This window comes from Talpa occidentalis, unplaced genomic scaffold (assembly GCF_014898055.3).
Source record: "Talpa occidentalis isolate TD23 unplaced genomic scaffold, MPIMG_talOcc4v2.1 talOcc4.8, whole genome shotgun sequence".
Taxonomy (NCBI): Eukaryota; Metazoa; Chordata; class Mammalia; order Eulipotyphla; family Talpidae; genus Talpa; species Talpa occidentalis.
Window position 1 is genome coordinate 49,533,402 of NW_023605194.1, and position 19,352 is coordinate 49,552,753.

Sequence of the window (19,352 nt, forward strand, 5' to 3'; positions counted from 1 at the left end):
GGGATAGAGAACTCACTGCTCTCATGAGGTTGTCAGTCTCAACACTCAAAAATTCTAGGTATTAAAAAATTTCCCCCCATATATTGAATAAAACTGTCTTCCCTATAACAGCCCCAACTGCTCTAACCTTACACTGAATAATAAGATAGAAAAATCAGTGCCCCCTCTACCACGTGACAACTGTTAAATCATATTAAGACAGCTATTTTGTTAAACTTTCCCCCTGCTTTTCTAATTTAGCCTTCCAAACTGCTCCTTGATATAAAATAGTTTGGCTCAGAATATGTAAGAGATTATTATGGGGGTTGAATTGTGCCCCTCCATGAAAAAAAGATTGGAGATCTAGCCTCCACTACCTCAGGATGTAGCTATATTTGGAGAGACGGTCTTGACTGCAAAAGTTAAAAAGAGGTTTTTAAGGTGGGCCCTTAACTGTTATGACTGTGTTCTTACAAAAAAAGGGGAAATTTGGACAGAGAGACGTGCACAAAAGGAGAATGCCATGAGATGGTGAATTCAGGCAGAGTTATCCGGTAACCATGGAATGCCAAAGACTGCCAGCATATCACCACAAACTAAGAGAAAGGCATGAAGATTCTCCTTCAGTTCTCAGAAGAAACCAACCATGTCAGTACCTTCATTTAAGACTTCTAACTTCTGGAACTGCTGTTTAAGTCACCCAGATTGCGGTACTTTGCACTAATACATTCCTCAGAAATGTGACACGATAAAAGGTTAAGGGAATTTTCCAAAGCAGAATGCTTGGTTTTATTTACAAGGGGACATAATTCTTTCCCTAAATAGACATACTATTACTTGTAAATATTAATGCTGTCAGCAATAATATGTCTGAATACTTGCTGAAATTATGTTTTGAATTACTGATCTTTGTAAACCTATTATGCTGAGAACTTTCTTTGATTTTTGCTTTCTGGGTTTCTTGTTAACTCCGCTTTTGCAGAGTTGATGACACTGTTAATAGTGAGGAAAGCAGCATACTAATAATCCTGCATTCAAATTCTGATATACTAACAACTTCTACAACCAGGAAAACTAACTTATAAAGCACACTTCACTTATAAGTGCATAAGGTAGAAAATACAAGAGCTGGGCCTCCCCGGTGGCGCAGCGGTTGAGCGCTGGGTTGCGAAGCTGCCCGCGGCCTCTGCGGCGCCGGTTCGATCCCCGGCTGCTCCCCGGCCACCAGAGGAGGGTCCCACATGGTGCACAGACCTCTCCTGCTGCCCGCTGCTCCCCTCAGCAGTGTACTTCGGTCCTTCTGCCTGCTCTGCTCCCCGCTCTGACTCTGGTGAATTCTCTCACCCTCCCGCGCTTCTGACTGTACCCAGTGCATGTATAAACAAAACAAGCAAACAAACCAGCAAACAAATAAATAAAGCATGCCTCTATTAAAAAAAAAAATTTAAAAAAAAAAAAAAAAAAAGAAAATACAAGAGCTGATATGCAGAATACATGATTATAAATTTAATGAATAAATTTAAAGCATTTGAATTACTTTTTAGGATTTTGGTATCTAGATTACCTTTAAAAAAGGATTTGTATACTTAAAACTAATGTGATCTACCTATTTTATGACTGCAGAATTTATTACCACCAGCATATTATGTTTACCTGATCTATTTGTTATTTGCTTTTTTACTCTCCCTCACAAGTAGAAATAAAGAAGCACCCTCAAGAAAAACATAAAAAAAATTGAAAGTATTTTAAATATTCTGAAAGACTTACTAATTTCCAAATATTATTATAGCCTATAATTTCTCTGATAAAATACACAGAAGCAGCAAACAGAAAACAATGTGTTTTTAGATGGGGATGCTGAACAGACTGTAGTTTGTAGGGAATCCCTCCAATAAAAAACTATCTGTAATGATGGAAACCTTCTATTTCTGTGCTGCCCAATAAGGTAGCCAGTCAGCTCATACTGGAACCAAGCACTTAAAATGTGGCTACTGTGATTAAGGAACTTAACTGTTAATAGAAATAATTTACATGTGAACAGTCATATGTGACTGGTGGCTACCACATTAAACAGTACAATTTGTAGGTTTATTCCACCCCATACACATTTTTCTTTCCTTTTCACTAAACACAGTAGCTTCTTAAGCAGTAGCAATGCTGTCCACAAGGTGACATGTGACAATATCTACAGACATTTTTGCTATTGTACTGTGTGTGTGTATGTGTGTGTGTGTGCTATTGGTATCTTGTGGATAGAGGCTGAGGATGCTACTAAATATCCTACAAGCACAAACAGGCCCCTACAAGAAGGAAATATCTAATCTAAAATGTGTACAGTAGGAAATTAAGAAACCCTGACACATGTAAAGAAAATGAAATGAAAAATATTTTGAAAGTCACTGTGAATAGCTGTATAATATTCTAACATTAGCTGGCCTGTTCTTAAAATAATTTCTAGTCACTATTCAATATCACATCCTGTCTGCTACGGTTTTCTCTGTCTCATAGTCTCTTTTATTTTTAATTGAGAAAACTGACCTATAACATTATTTTAGTTTCAATGTCCCACAGTATCTTGAGTATGCTATCTTACCTGATTTTAGTTATAGTGGCCTTTGTAAATTTAACAGGACTGAAGCTAGTACATCTAGTTCACTAATAGGGGAAGTATGCAAAGACCCTTAACGTGTTTGGTAAACATAAAGATATTTGTAAAATAACAGTTTTTATCTTTAATCTTTCATTCAGGGCCTCCCTGGTGGTGGCAAGGAGGCAAGGAGTTAAGCACCGCATTATGAAGCAATCCGCAGTCTTGAGTTCCATCTCCAGCTGGCCAGGGAGCAACCCACATGGCGCAGCAGACCTCTCCTGACTCTCCTGCTGCTCCCTTCAGCAGTGTATTTCAATCAGTCTGCCTGTTCTGTTCCCCGCTCTGTCTCTGGTGAATCCTCTCACTCCCCGCATCCGTGTCCTGTACCCCACCTCTTGTATGCATAAATAAATAAATCTTTAAAAAAAAATCTTTCATTCAATATCAAAAAATGTAGGCTAGGTATACCTTAGTGCAAATGTACAATGACATAAAAGTCATGTCCTTAGCAATAATCTTTTCCCATGTAATGATCAAAACAGGAATATATATATTTTAACATATATAAGTTACCCCACTTATACCATTTTTATTATAATGTACTATTTGTGTGAACATTTCAATCTACATTGAAGTAAAGAATAAAAAAGAATCTTCATCTTAAAAGGGTTGAAAAGTCCAATGGAAAAAGAAACAATTAAAATAGCAGTAGTAACAAAAACTGGGACAAAGCAAATTATTTGTGAAATGAAGGCTAATAAAGGAATCCTATGCAATGAAAGCAAGACCCAAGAGTTTAGGATATGTTTTGTATTGTAAAGAAGACAAAAAAGATGACCTCTTATAGGGCATTCATGACAAATTATATTTTTGAGATTTTAACTTGCAAGGGGTTAAGCACCATACTACGAAGCTGTCTGCAGCCTCTGCAGCACGAGTTCGATCCCCGGTCAGCCAAGGAGCAACCCACATGGCGCAGCAGACCTCTCCTGTCTCACCCACTGCTCCTCTCAGCAGTGTATTTCAGTCAGTCTGTCTGTTCTGTTCCCCACTCTGTCTCTGGTGAATCCTCTCACCCCCCACATCTCTGGCCTGTACCCCAGCTCTTGTATAAATAAATAAATATTTTTTAAAAAGAAAGATTTTAACTTTTCAAGTTTCTTGAAAACATCATTAAATCTATTTACCTTTTTTCTCATTATCTAAGAGCAATTTCAATAAGTATTCTATTCTTAGATACAACTAATGAATACAAATAAAGCCCACCTTCTCTTGCTGTATTACACCAAAGATGAATATAAGAATGATATTCATTTCCAATTAAGTCATTTTATTTTCTTTCCTATATTTAAAGTATGAATACAAGGAAAAAACGAGTATGAATACAATCATATTTCTTATCTATCCCCATAATAATTTAAACTAGGTTACCAAGCCTTAAAGAAATTGTTTCTGGTAACACTACAAATGCTAAACATCTTTTTTTGGCATTTTGAATATCTAGAGAACTGCTCTACTGTGACCTTTTTACCCCCTGCTGAGATCCTCTTAGTCTCCTTTTCCTAATAATTTTATTCACTACAGCTTTCTGTGAGAAATCCAGTTGAAGGGAGAAAAATGACAGTCCCTGAATTCACGGAATACAATATTTACTAATAATACATGTAATGTATAATTCACATATTATTTTAATTCTTTTATTATAATCAAATATTGATTAGGCTTCTTCTGTGTGCAATCTACGAATCAGAGAAAAGACCTGCCCTCCTAGAGTATTTTCGAGGTGAAGACAGGTAAGAAATAAAGTACATAGCATGTTTAAAAGTACTTAATGTTGCAGAAAACATCAGAGAAAGGAAGCAAGAGGTGAGAAGAGGCTTCAATGAGAATGTGACAGCTGAAGGAAGTGAGGTACAGGTGGGTATCTGTGTAAAGGGCATGGGAAAGTGCCAGGCTCTCGTGCAAGAGGCACATTGTAAGAGATGGAAGACCACAGCAGCTGGAATGAAGACAGTGAATCAAAGGCTAGTGGGAGATGAGGTTTGAACAGTGGAATCCAGATAGCTCCCTGTTTATAGGTACTATGGAGGGCTTGGCTCTCAGTAGCTTTCAGTAGGGTGACCTGAGGGCTGTAAGCAGAGAGGCAACAAGATTTGACCTGGGTTTCAACAGGATCATTTTGTTTACTGTTTTAAGAGTAAATTGATGCTCTTAAAACAATACATTTTAAGAGAAGAAAGCTAGGGGTCTCCCTGGTGGCGCAGGTGGTTGAACACAGCGCTGTAAAGCTTTCCGCAGCCACTGTAGCAACAGTTTGGTCTCCTGTCTCTCCCGCTGCTCAGCAGTGTATTTCGTCAGTCTGCCTGTTCTGTTCCACGCTCTGTCTCTGGTGAATCCTCTCACCCTCCCGTGCATCCGGCCTGTACCCCAGTTCTTACATGCATAAATAAATAAATCTTTAAAAAAATGGTTTCTTAAAAAAAAAAAAAAGAGATGACGCTGGTTTGGACAAACAATGTAAATAAAGGTGGTGAGAACTGTGTGGATCCTGGATATATCTCGAAGATAGGATTAACAAGATTTGCTGTAGGATCCAATGTAGGGAATGAGAGAAAAAGAGCAATCAAGGATGATCCCAAGGTTTTTGTCCCGAGTTTTTAACTGAGCTGGGGCAGATTGCTGGAAGAGCCAGATTGGGAAGAAAACTCAGGAGCTCAGTTTTGGACCTTAAATTCAAGATGACTTTCAGAGATTATCTCTAAGCAGAGTAAGCAGGCAATTGAAAATATGTAAGATGAAGGTGATAAATCCTGAGAGTCATTCTTTAAGTGGATCCCTGCCAAGTCACTGTGGAGAAGATTCCAGATTCTGAGGGCCACGTCAGTAAGGCCCTGCAGCTCTGTATTTGCTTTTACAAAACCCAAAACAAGCCATACCCACTTTGGGAGAACATGGGCCAGGTCAGGGGGTGACTGCCAGTCATCCTTCAATATCCAGTGGAGAGACAGTAATTTACAGTCCTGGCTTGAAATTACTCACCATCACCTGTATCCACAACTGAAATAAAGGGTTTTCTTTTCTCTTGGAATTTGAATATTCTACCAATAAATAAGGCGAAAGCCAGCCTGGTGGTCTCTTCTGGAGTTAATGGGACAGGTGCATATCGGCAGAGGTAATTGATTTCCAGAATTCTTGTCCATCTCGGAAAACTAAAACACTGTACCAATTCAACGATATCTCCTATTTTGCTCTCTCTCCCCCACCCCCACACATTTTACTTTCTGTCTCTATGAATTTGATTACTGGATATCTCATATAAGTGGAATCATACAATATTTGTCTTTTGTGTGACTGGCATTGTGTGAGTAGCATTATGCCCTCAAGCTTCATTCATGTTTTATCCCTGTCAGAATTTCCTCCCTTCTTAAGACGGAGTAACATTCCACTCCATTAGATTTATCCATTCTTCTATGTGGACATTATGCGTGGAGTTGCTACCACATTTTGGCTACTGTGAATAATGCAACTATAAACAAGGGTGTACAAATATCTTTTCAAGATGCTGTTTTCAATTCTTTCAGCTGTATATCAGGAAGTGTAATCATTGTGTCATCAGTGGACTTTTTTGACTGTATGAAAATGTTCCTTCTTATTTTTATGTGCATTTCCTTCTAGTACATGTAGTATTTTGTATTAATACCTATACTCTGTATAGATTCTATAATTGATAAAGAAGACAGGGCATGTAGTTAAAGCTTTGCCAGAAATTAAAAAAAAAAAGTCAAAGGATGTGGATAAATGTGCAATGCAAGGGAGACGACAAAAAGAGTGGCTGGCGGGTTACACAAAAACAAGCAAGGTTTTTGAAAACCAAGTAAACAAAGAACTTCAAGGAGAGAATGAATTACTGACTATATCAAGAGCTGCTGATAAGTCAAATGAGCACCAGTTTGGCCAAGTGGAGGTCATTGCTGACCTCAAGAAGGACACTGTCAGTGGCGTAGATAGTGGCAAAGTCTAAATAGTTGGGATTGGAGAGTGACTGGAAGGATAGGAAGAACAAAAAAATTATATAGAAACAATTCTCTCTTTTGCTTTAAAGAGAGAGAAAGAAATAGGGTAATAAGATGAAAAGTATAGTAGGCTGACTTTTTCTAATGATGCTTTTTCAATAGCATGTTTGCAAGCTGATGAGAAATATCTAGCATAGAAGGAAAACAGATGCTGGAAAGAGGGTGGAAAATTGCTGGAGTATGACTTTTAAGGCATATAATTTAGACTCTAAAGATATCCATTAAATTGGTGAGGATCAATTAAAGAAAGAGTATTTAGACTTTTGCTATCACTGCCAGATAATAAACTAATGGCAAAACAAAAACATTTTTACACTATTAATGTAAAAAGGGAAATACAGATAATCGGAATTTAAAAGGAAGTCTCCGAATTCATCTGATTGTATATGAGAAAGAAGCACTTATCAAATATCTGGAATAATAATATATTCTATATTTAGAGGTAAAAAATAAATAAGAACATAAGCAAATAAGAAAATAATTTGAACTGCATTAAAATGATAAACTATACAACTAGAAATAAAATATCTAAAGAGAAGTATAATTAGATTGAGCAACAGTTCTATCATACATAACTTAAGGTTTATTTCTTTATTATGTAAGAGGCACAGACAAACAAGTAAATTATCAAGAAACCAAGAGATAAATAGGAAAGTACACAGATTATTTGCACAATAGGAGATATAGTTAATAAATATTAGTACAAATATTAAACCTTTCTAGTAAGAAATAAAATGCAAAAGAAAACAATGAATAATCTCTTAGTAGGAATCATATTTATTAGGAATCCTACTTATTAGGAAAGCATAAAAAAATTAAAGCCTGCAATTCTGACTATATTGTAATAAAGACAGTACTCATATTGTTGGTAGTAATGTAAAATATTAATAAACTTTTGGAAAGCAACTTGGAAATTTATATCAATTAGTCATAAAAATATTTATAGTCTTTGATTCAGAAATAAATACTTCTTAAAAAGTACATGTAAATGATATCCAGTATTCACTCTAATTAGACTGTAACATTATTTATGATAATGAAATGTCAGAAATGATCTAAAAGCAAATTAAAAATAGATGAATGGCTATGAAAATTATGAATGCTGACCTGATAAAAAGAAGACATAAAATTTTAGAGTAACATAGAAGATGCTTATGATAATAAAGAATATTCTAAAACTTTAAAAAGTATACATTAATTACAGAATATCACATGCAAAGAGACTGAAAGAAAATGTAAAATGAAAATAGTATAAATGTTTGGTAAGCTGAGCTCTAAGGGGAATAAGTTCCTTGTTATGATAGCAACTATGAACACTTACTGAATACTTAGCATACGCTGGACTATGGACATTATGTACAAGAATGCATTTAATCATATGGGGTAAGTTATAGGCAATAAATGCAGAGCTGATATTTGAATTCAGACTGTCTACCTACCTAGCTGTCTGTCTAAGTATCAACATACACACATACTCACACACACACAAACACACAGATTAGAAAAGCTAGAAAAAACTCGATTTCCCTCAGCAGGTGGGTGTCATATTTCAAAAGGTGAGGTATGTATATTACCGTATTACCTACAAATGTAATATTATTGGACATCTTAGATTATTATTCCTTAATAATTGCTAGCTAACCTTTCCACTTTCATGTAAAGTTAAATTAATTGGATTTTAAACAGATGGGAAATACTAAAAAAATCCTTTCAGACATTGAGGATGTTAGAGCTGTATAAGAGTTTAGAGATTATCAGATCCTTTTACCTCTACAGAGAAAGAAAATGAGTCTACAATCAGAAAAGGCTCCCTCAAAATCATTCACCTAATTACTATAACTAAAGCTAGTTCTTAATTTTACATTTCTTAAAAATAATGATGTAAAATATATATTAAATAAATACATAAATAACTAAATTTTAGGTTTCCTGATATTAGTCCAATGATATTTCTTCCTATACCATCTTACAACACTCTCCCATCCCTCAGGTTCTCCCCCCCCAAAAAAATTCCATTTCTGTATCTTTTACGTTTTAAACACACAATAAAGCCTGGGCACCATATCTGATGTGCTTTACTTAAACTAAAATTTACAACAATTTTAAGAAGGTAAATATAACCTTAGTATATTGCCCAGGACCACAGAGCTTTGGACTGACTTCCAGGTCTGAGCCCAAAGTCAGAGCTCTTCTCCCCAGAGTCACACCAGCATATTTTGGAGGAAAAGTGCTCAAGCATAAAAGGGCTTTGGTTTTGCAGGTTCCTTGTTTCCGGTGTGCATGCCTTCAAGGGTTCATGCTGCGGAATTGTCTTTTTATGCAGACTCAGAACTAGTAGGCCTGTCCCAGCGGGTTAGAAAGAATATAGATAAATTCTATAAATTCTTATAGTGTGAGCAAGGGAGCAGAAAACATTCCAAACTTAAAGACAGAAATTGAGGAGGCAAAGGGACAAAATAAAATGAAATTTTTATTTCCTGACAACTGCGATGACTCATGAAATACATTAACAGCCATTTGATAAATACATTTCCAAGAAATTTTTGCTCCCTGTCCTTTGACTCATACATTAAATTCTACCTTCTGGCATCGCAGGCTTTATAATCCCCCTCTCTCTAGTATGTGGGGGGGCTATCTTAGTGGCCTCCCTTGTCTTCAGTGTCTCTACTGCCGACCATCTTCCAAAGCAAAGTCATTGCTGTCTAATGCAAGCTATCACTTCTTCCTGAAATTCCTTTAAAACAGGCCCTAGTTTACCTTTCCAGATTTCTCTCTTCTCATTTCCTCAAATTCATTATAACTTATCTGTACTTTCCCTCCTCTGTGCCTTGGCTCACAGTGATTTCTTTATCTGGCGACCTTTCATTTTTGGCTCTCTAAATGTGGGAAGTTCTTTAAGGCCCATTTCAAATATAATCCCCCCCACCTTTTTTTTAATTCTCCAAGTTACAATCCCTTCCTTGTGTAGACCCTATAGCACTGGGTGTAACTTTTACAAGACTTGACATCTAACCTGTATTGTGAATATTGGACTATCTGAACTTGTCAGTTCTATTAAGACCATTATGTGTCACTAACCTTTGTTATAGAGAACACCTAGAAAAGGCAGTCATAGTTAATGATGCAATTTGTGTAATGCGAACCAAATCGATGCTTTACAAAATTTTACTATCAATTAAAAACTGGTCAAAAGAATCAAGCAAATTGAAAAAAAAAAAAACCTTCTAATGGGGCAATTCATTTTAAAGTAACAGACAACAGTTGACAGACATCTACTTGTTCAAGAAAGTATTGCCTGTATTAGTAAATGACAGATTCAGAGAGAGCCCCAAGGGATAAAAACAATCAGAAGACATTGTTAAACTGTTGTTTATTTCTTGATTTTCAGTTTTGTACTAATGAACAAAGGAAGCTCTGAAACTTCAAAACTAGAAAGTGTACTGAGAAACGACAAAATGCATTAAAACTACAAAACGGCAAATATTGAATAAAGCAAATCACGTTGAGCAGGACCACTACGCGATTGGTTCACTCGCAAACAAAATTAAAAACAAAACTCAAGGAAAATTTAATTCCTTTTCCCCAGTGAAAAACGAAATAAAAGATCTGCTGATGTTATTGATTTACCCACATTCTAAAGCTAATCAGAGAAATCTGCCATCTCTCAGAAACATTCCATAAAGGTACTGAGATAATATTTCTCTTAGGGAGTTCATGAATAATGAATCCAGGGGCCGCCAGCTGGAACTACGTCACTGCTGTTTACTTTGTGACTTTTTTTTGGGGGGGGTGGGAGAGGGGTCGAATGAGTAGAAATTAGTTTATATCGACGCCAAACCAATGCCTTTTACGGAGTAAACACCCCAACTCAACTAATTATTTTTTCGTATGGACCTGCCACACTTGTTGGTAAGGGCACAATGAAATAAACCGATAATTTCAACAAAGGCAACAACAGGCACCTGCAGCCTCCCAACCGGTTAGCAAACATTTCCGCTCCAATTGGGCCAAATTCTGGGATCTGGGCGCGCAGGTGGGTGTCACCAATCAGTGCAGAGTTCTCTCCGTAAGGTGTAAATCTGGAGGGGGGCACATGAGTCCCCTCCTAGGGATCTGAGTTGGGAGCAGGCTCAGGTTTTGAGACAAACCTCTCCTCCTACCACACGTGACCGAGCGGCGATCAGCCTGGGAAGAGAGACACCGCAACGAGCCAGCCAGGGGACACAAAGGCTCGTTCCCGCCGCATCGCGGGGAGGATCCCTGAGCCGCCCGAGCTGGGCGTCTGCGGAGCCTGCGCAGGCTACGCCGCGAGGCGCGCCGCTCCCGGGCCCGCAGGGCGGTGCCGCGCAGCGCGGGGAGCGGGAGCGGGGAGCGCGCGCCGCCAGCCCTGCGCGCCTGCCCACCCAGCGCCGCGGGAGCAGGGCCGCCGAGCCGCGCGCAGCCAGGCCGCAGCCGCGCCGCAGCCGCACCGCAGCCGCACCGCAGCCGCAGCCGCCGCCGCCCGGCCCTCGCCCGCCGCAGGGAGCCCCGCAGCGACGTGGACCAGGGTGAGGAGGCCGAGGGACCCCAGCCCCCCGGGCAGGCCCGAGGCCGGACCAGCCCATCCCTACCAGGCCCCGGGTTTTCCCTTATTCTCTCGGCCCTGGCTCGTTCCCTCACCCCCTAATCCCGCGCGGGCTGCGGGGCGCCGTGAGCAGCACTTACACTACGGCTCTGGAGATCATCCAGGACACCATCTTCCCGGGGGCTTGAACCCCACCTGGGTGGGTGGGTGGGTGGGCGGGCGGCCGGGCGCGGCGGACCAGGCCGCCAACGGCAGGCCGCGCGCTCGCCGGCTCCTCGTGCGCCCCGGGGCCGCGCTGGCGCCCTCCGGAGCCGGGCCCGGTGTCTCCGCGCGGCGGCCTGAGCTGCGCGGCGGTGGGTCCCCAACCCGTCCCCGCCCGCTGGCCGAGCCGCCCCGGAGCCAGCCGGCCCCGCCCCTGCGCTCCGCTGATAGGCGGCGGCGGCGGCGCGTTGGCCGAGGCCGGGTCTGGGCAGCCGGGCGCCCCGGGCTGGGCGGGCGCGACCCGGGCCCGCGCCCTGTGGCTTCTGGACCTGGACCTCTGCGCGCTCTGGCCGCCTCACCCTTCCTCCTTGCGTCCCCGGGATGCCCACCTGGCTGTGAGGGAGGGCGGAGCGGGAGGCTGTGGAAGGGGACTTTGGGGTCGGGGGATGTCAATGCGAGCGTTGAAATAGCAAAACTTTGTGTCGGATAGAATCCTCAGGCCGGGGATTCTGAAGAGCCGAACTTTTGAGTCATGTTGGTCACACCGGCCCCCTCACTGTTGACCAAGACCCAGCGCATCTTCAAAGCACCCCAATTTAAGGATAATGTCGAGAGGATCCTTGCATAGGCCTCAAGTGTGTGCGCCAGGAGTCTCGTGGTGCGTGGTGCAATGCAGGGAGGGGCAGAGGAGGAAAGCATTGGATTTCATGTTTGCAGCAGTGGGTGTAGTGATACCACTTTCTGGGCCTCTTAGGTCACCCTCGTGTCACAGCATCTGCAAAGCCTGTTTTACAGATACACATCTCCAGTATTTCCCTGAGCCTTGCTGATAACAAAGTAAAAGCTGGGCCCAGGATTCCTGATCTGGCCTGCTGTTTACAGCTATTTTTTGGGTGATTACTGCTTACACCTTGCAGTTCTTGTAGGCATCATAATTTAAAAAGTCAGAATTTAAAAAATCTAATGTTTTTGTGAAAGTATCAAATTGAGAAAATGATCTTAAAGTTTAGTCTTGTCTCTTTTTTCCCAGTTAAGATGATAGTACAAGGTAATTCTAGTATTCAGGTGGTAGAAAGAATACAGTATGAAATAGGGGCTTTGAGCTTTTAATTAAAGTCCTAGAAAACATAATAGCTTATTTTGTGGCCATACTGTAATTTATTCTTTTTGTTTCTCAGTTTCCCCATAGTAAAAGGAGTCTAATAATACCATAGCCTACCTCTTTGCCTTCCAGGGGTGACATGAGGCACTGCTAAATACATGTTTAGGAAGTTTTCCGACTTGCTTGAAAGAAAATCAAGGACATGTAAGGTTATCCTGGGTTCTTTAAATACCCTAGGTCAACCAATTTGATAATATTTTGATTAAGAAATGAGCTTAGAAACTGCTTCTGCTTTTGCATTAGGCTCTTTTGGCTTATTCATAATACAAATATATATTTTAATTTCAGCAGTTTCATCAATAAAAATTTTCATTTGCTTGGAATCTCGATTTGTGGCCATTATGCAGCTTTATTGGGAATCAGGTGTGTCACATATGCACCCGTTTTCTGGAAAACTCTTTGGCCCAATGAAACAAACTCATTTGAATATCATTCAGTGCCCTCCAGGAACAGATCCTGAAATGTTTTCACAGCCTTAATTTTCTCTGCCCTTCACAGCTTCTTATGTATCCTTTCCCCACCACTCTTCTCTGAACAGAGCTGTGTTTTCATACTCTGTTCCTTTGCCTGTACTTCATTTTTCCTTTAATTACTTGCTTACCATACTCTACCTAACAGTATCCTCATTTTCCAATGTCCTATGATTTTCTTCAGTAAAAAAATTCATAATTTTTTCTTGTCTCCCATGATTTATCACATGATTTTCCACTTAATGCTTGTGCAATTCTCTGAAGTTATGGTTATGTTTTACCTACATCTAATTTACTGAATGGTAAAATGTTTGAGGACAAGTGTGGTGTGTTGTTAGCTATCTGTGTTTTCACAGTATTTAGAAGAGGGTCGTTGCCCAAAAGTTTCAATAATGTTTGTTAGATACAGTCACTTTGATCTTAAGAATCAAAACTTTGGGGCCTCCCTGGTGGAGCAAGGGATTAAGTCACAGCACTATGGAGCAGTTCACAGCCAATGCAGGAGGAGTTTGATCCCCAGCTGACTTCTCCTGACTCACCCGCTGTTCCCCTCAGCAGTGTATTTCAGTCAGTCTGCCTGTTCTGCTTCCCACTCTGTCTGGGTGAATCCTCTTAGCCACCACACCTCTGGCCTGTACCCCCGTTCTTGTATGCTTAAATAAATAAATCTTTTTAAAAAAATCAAAACTTCACAAAATTCCATCCATGCGGATTGGAAGTCTCTTAAAAGATGTATGTCTTTCATGCCTGTTAAATTTAGGGGTCATTGTGAATTTGAATTATTGTACTGCACCATTATACATTGATTCCTTCAGGGATTGCTGAGGGATATAGGCCTGCTGGCTTCTTTCTGAAATGTCCCTAGATGGCTGTGTTAAATTTCACTTTATATGCTTATTATATTTTCTTCCTCCTCCATATTCATGTCACTTTTTGCTGCTCTCAATCTGGAACTCCCTCCTTCACATCACAATGTGCCATATGTTGGAAACCACCTACCCTATGCTACATACATATTGTTGAGTCAACCTTTACAACCCAAAAACCTTGGCTTGTGTTTATTCCCTTTTGATAGATTGGAAATAAGTTTAGAGAGCTCACTGCCCATAACCACATAGCTCACAGGAAACCTAATCCATGCTTCCCAAACATTCTTTATATTAAACCCATAACTGAATTGAGTCAATGGCAGTGGATCCTCTAGGGGTATGTTCGGGGGCTTTCCCCTGCTCAATGGATGGAATGGTAGGGCCTAACCACCAGCCTGGTGGGGGCCAGGGATGTTGGACTCTGCAGTGTATGGGACTATCCTGAACAGATAATGTCCCCTATGTTCTGCATGACTTAGAAATATCCTGCCTGACATTTGTATACTGTTTTTAATTGCCTGAACCTAGGTTCCATTTTACATATATAAGTCATGTTTTTAACTGAGACTGCATTTTCCACATGCAACTATTTTGTAAAAGGAAAATTTGTTTTGATCACAGCCTGACCAGAAGTTGTTTTGCTTTTGACAATTACATCGCAACTTTACATTTGTGTCTTCTAGCTTTGCATAAGGATTAACATCTTAAAATGTATATTATCTTATTGTAAATTATTTTCATTTCCCTTTCCATTTATGTTTTATTTGGGGTGTATGGATTTGTTTCAATTTGTTTATAGTAAGATTGTTATTAATTTCCTATCAGAGTGGTAAAGAAGTTGGGAAATACTTTGTGGAAAGTGGACATTGAAATTGATATAGTTGAGAATTGTTGGTCTAAACTAAGAGTCTCTAAACTCTCATGAAGAATATCCAGATTTCAGTAATGGGTATTTCTAATTTCTACATATTGGGTAACTGAGATTACCTTGGGTAAATGAGTAGGTGACCTTAGATTAGTGCATTATGGTATAAGGCGAGACCCCGGAGACAACGAGAGAAAAGGATATATATTCTGCTGCCCAGAAGCTTTTCAAGTGTGGTTTCACGTGGCATACTTGAAATTATTTTTTGTTAGGAGATAAAAATTTATATCTTTAAATATAAAACCTTATTAGTTTGTTTCATATATCTATCTATCTATCTCACTAGTGTGTGTTTGTTGTGATCGCCTTCATTGTGTTCTGTAAAGACACCTATTTTTGGTGTTGAGTTTAATCATGATTGATGGGAAGCAGCATATTTTAGGGCAAAGTACATTCCTATTTCGTTGACCAGTAATGTGATGTTTGGCAAGGTAATCCGTGTTTCCTGTTAAATGGGGATGTTAGGGATGTTAGTATTATGATGATAAAATGTAAAGGGTTTTGAAACCTAAGGGTAGTTAGATTTTGGTAAAAATGTTGCTTTTTCTTTTACATCTTCATTGTTCTGTGGAGATATGTGGAATGTACATCTTCTGTGTCTTAAAGGAGTTCATTTATTAAGGAAAAAAAGAGAGTGGGAAAGTACCTAGAAGAGCAGGTAGTGAGAGCAGAATTACAGGGTTCAGAGATAGGTTCTAATCTGTGCAATTATTAATGAGTATGTTAATGAGACTAAATACCAGGTCACCTTCCCACTTCTGTTGGAGGAGTGTTTTCAAGTGCCAAGTGCTTGAAAATATTTTTATTTGGAGAAAGGCTAAAATTAGTAAATGAGTCTACTTTTAATAGTTGTTAAGAAAGTAGGATCTCTGAAGAGAATGACTTAAACGAAATCTTTTTTTTCTATTGTTGCCAGATGAATATTCTATTGTAGCCAGTCAACTTTATAGTATATCTTTATACTATATAATTTAGACTATATATACTGATATATATCTTTTTTTTTAAAGATTTATTTTTTATTTATTTATACAAGCACTGGATACAGTCAGAAGCGCGGGAGGGTGAGAGAATTCACCAGAGCCAGAGCAGGGAGCAGACCAGGCAGAAGGACTGAGGTACACTGCTGAGGGGAGCAGCAGCGGGCGGCAGGAGAGGTCTGCGCGCCATGTGGGACCCCACCTCCGATGGCCGGGGAGCAGCTGGCGATCGAACCGGCACTGTAGAGGCTGTGGGCAGCTTCGCAACCCAGTGCACAACCGCTGCGCCACCTGGGAGGCCCCTGATATATATCTTTATATCAGAACCAAGTTTGGTACCTGACATTGAAATTGATTTGTGAACAATTCATATTGAAAATCCAGTAATTGGATTGCAGTAGACAAGAAAGATTGGATTCCAGTTTAAGTGTTTGACTACAGATATTCATAGAAAAGATTCTAGCTAATAATCAGGAGAGAAAGTAATATATCTGTGATGGCTGAACCTAGAGAATACATACAGTGAAATATCTACTGTATCTGAGATCCTTATACATTTGCAGTAGTAGCTTCACTTATAAAAATTAAGGATTTAGGGCCTCCCCTGGTGGCGCAGCGGTTGAGCGCTGGGTTGCGAGACTTCCCGCAGCCTCTGCAGCGCCAGTTTGATCCCCGGCCACCAGTGAGGGTCCCACCAAAAAAAATAAAAAAAATTAAGGATTTAGACAGAAGAGCTTTTTTTTTCCCCCTTTCAGGGTAAAAAATTATTTTGTATATGACTATGTTAATGATAAATAGCAGAGAAACATCTATCTCAAGATATAGTTAAGGCATTTTCACATTTATTTAAATTAGAATAGAATAAATCATAATTCCTAGTTTTAAAGTCGAGCTATAATTTCAGGTATTGTTCAGCTGTGTATGGGAATGATAGTATCATTTATTGAAAGCGAAAGTATTTGATAGTTACATCATGTTTAATAGGCAGAACTTCAAACGTTTTTACTGATTTTTTTTTTTTAGCGGTAATCTAAAACACATGGAATAAAATGCAAAAGGGTAAACAATGAAAAGTTAGTTTTCTAAAATGGAAGTATCACACGCCCTAACTTCAAACTATACTACACAGCTATGGTACCATACCAATCAAATTGGTATGGTATTAGAATAAAAACAGAAGCACAGACCAATGAAATAGAACAGAGAGCCTAGAAATAAAGCCACACAAATATGAATAGTTAATTTTGACATTGACAAAGGAGCCACAACCATACAATGGAGAAGGAAAGCCTCTTTAACCAGTGGGTTTGTATTGGGAAACATGGACAGCCACATCCATAAAAATGAAACTAGATCCACACTGAACTCTATACACAAAAATTAATTCAACATGGATTAAAGACTTGAATATGAGTCATAAAACATACTTTACTAAATTTAAAAGAATAGTAATCATGCAGTATTGCTTTTAAACCACAACGGAATTAAACTAGAAATGAATAACACAAAGGTTGTTGGAAATCCTTAAATACATAGAGACTAAGGAGCATATTTCTTAATAATGTGGATCAAAGAAATCTCAAGAGAAATTAGGAAATTTTTTTTTTAAGATTTATTTATTTATTTATTTATTTATACAAGCAATGGGTAGAGTCAGAGGTGCGGGCGTGAGAGAATTCACCAGAGCCAGAGTGGAGAGTAGAACAGGCAGAGTGACAAAGTACACTGCTGAGGGGAGCAGCGGGTGGCAGGAGAGGTCTGCACGCCATGTGGGACCCTCGCCCAGCGGCCGGGGATCGAACCGGTGCTGCAGAGGCTGCGGGCAGCTTCGCAACCCAGCGCTCAACCGCTGCGCCACCGGGGAGGCCCCAAAATTAGGAAATATTTTTAACTAGATGAAAATGAGTTTATCAGCTTTGTGAGATTCAGTGAAAGCTCTTGCTTAGAAGGAAATTTATAGCATTGAATGTATACTATAAGAAGGAAAAGCTTCCATCTTAGAAAAAAACAGTAAATCCACGATATGCATAAGAAAATAAATGATAAGAATTACAGTAGTAATCAGTGAGATTGAAAATGGGAAATCAAGTAAGTGGAGAAAAATGAATAAACCCAAAGCTGGTTTTTTGAAAAGATCAGTAAAGTTGATAAATCTTTAGCCAGGCTAACTATGGGGGAAAAAAAAGATACAAGTTTTTATCAAATATGAAAGAGTGGACATCACTGCAGATTCCATGGACATTTGAAAGTTAATAAAGGAATAGTTTGAACAATCATGTGACCATAATTTGATAACTTAGATGATATGGGTCAATTTTTTTATAATCACAATCTATCAAAACTCACTCAAAAAAGATAATTTGAATAACCCTATATCTATTAAATCAATAATCAATAACCTTTCAAATTAGAAAGCATTGGGCCCAGATGGTTTCATTGGTGAACTCTGCCAAACATTTAAAGAAGATAAAATACCAAACCTTTGCAATCTTTTCAAAGACATAGAAGCAGAGGGAATACTTCTAACTCATTCTATCAAGTCAGCATTACCTCATATCAACACCAACCAAACAGAGGACAAGAAAACTATACACTAATATCTCTTATGAACATTGGTGAAAAAAATCTTCAACAAAATATTAGCCGGTCAAATATAGTAGTGTTTAGAAAGAATTGCACACCAGAATCAAGAAGGATTTATTGTAGGTATGCAAGCCTGGGTCAGCATTAGAAGATCAGTGAATGTAATCTGTCACATTGACAAACTAAAGAAGAAAAATCACATCATCACTGGCAGGAAAAGCACTTAACAAAATCTAACACCCATTTATGATTAAAAGAACTCTCAGGAAACTAGGAATAGAGGGAAAAACTTCCTCAACTTGGTAAAAACACCTACAGAAGCCTACACCTGACACTATACTTAAGAGTGAGAAGCTGGAAGCTTTTTCACTAATGTCATGAAAAAGACAATGATGTTCCCTCCCACCATTGCTTTTCAACATAGTACTGAAGTCCTAGCCAATACAGTAAAACTGAAAAAAGAAAATAAAATTATACTAATTGAGAAACAAGAAATAAAACTCTTTGTTCATGGATGACTTGATTGTCTCTGTAGAACATCTGAAAGAATTGATCAAAAAATCCTAGAATATAAGTGATATAAGTGATATTCTATATTATGTAGAATATCACTTATAGAATATATATATATTGTATTATAGCAAGTGTGCAGAACACAAGGCTGAAATACAAAAATCAGCTGTTTTTATATGCCATCAATGAACAAACGGAATTTGAAATTAAAAACATATTACCTCGTATATTAGTAACCCCCCCAAAGTGAAATACTTAAGCATATAAATCTAACAAAATATGTATAATAACTACATGAAGAACAAAAAAACTGAAAGGTGTCAAAGAAGACCTAAATAAATGGATAGATATTCCGTGTTCATGTATAGGAAAACTCTATATTTTCACAATGTCAATTCTTCCCAACTTGACTTATAGATTCATTGTGATCCCAGTCAAAACCC

At 39.0% G+C, this 19,352-nt stretch overlaps 2 protein-coding genes across 2 annotated transcripts in view; one reads left to right on the plus strand and one right to left on the minus strand.

Annotated features, from left to right (window-relative positions):
* REEP3 (receptor accessory protein 3) overlaps positions 1 to 11,563 on the minus strand; it is a 90,879-nt gene extending 79,316 nt beyond the window's left edge. The window contains exon 1 of the mRNA XM_037497332.1: positions 11,347 to 11,563. Within this exon, the coding sequence (XP_037353229.1) occupies positions 11,347 to 11,378 (32 nt within the window). The 5' untranslated portion in view covers positions 11,379 to 11,563. The remainder of the gene's footprint in view (positions 1 to 11,346) is intronic.
* Positions 11,139 to 19,352, plus strand: part of JMJD1C (jumonji domain containing 1C) — a 283,697-nt gene continuing 275,483 nt past the window's right edge. The window contains exon 1 of the mRNA XM_054690507.1: positions 11,139 to 11,189. The gene's annotated coding sequence lies outside the window, so the exon portion shown is untranslated. The remainder of the gene's footprint in view (positions 11,190 to 19,352) is intronic.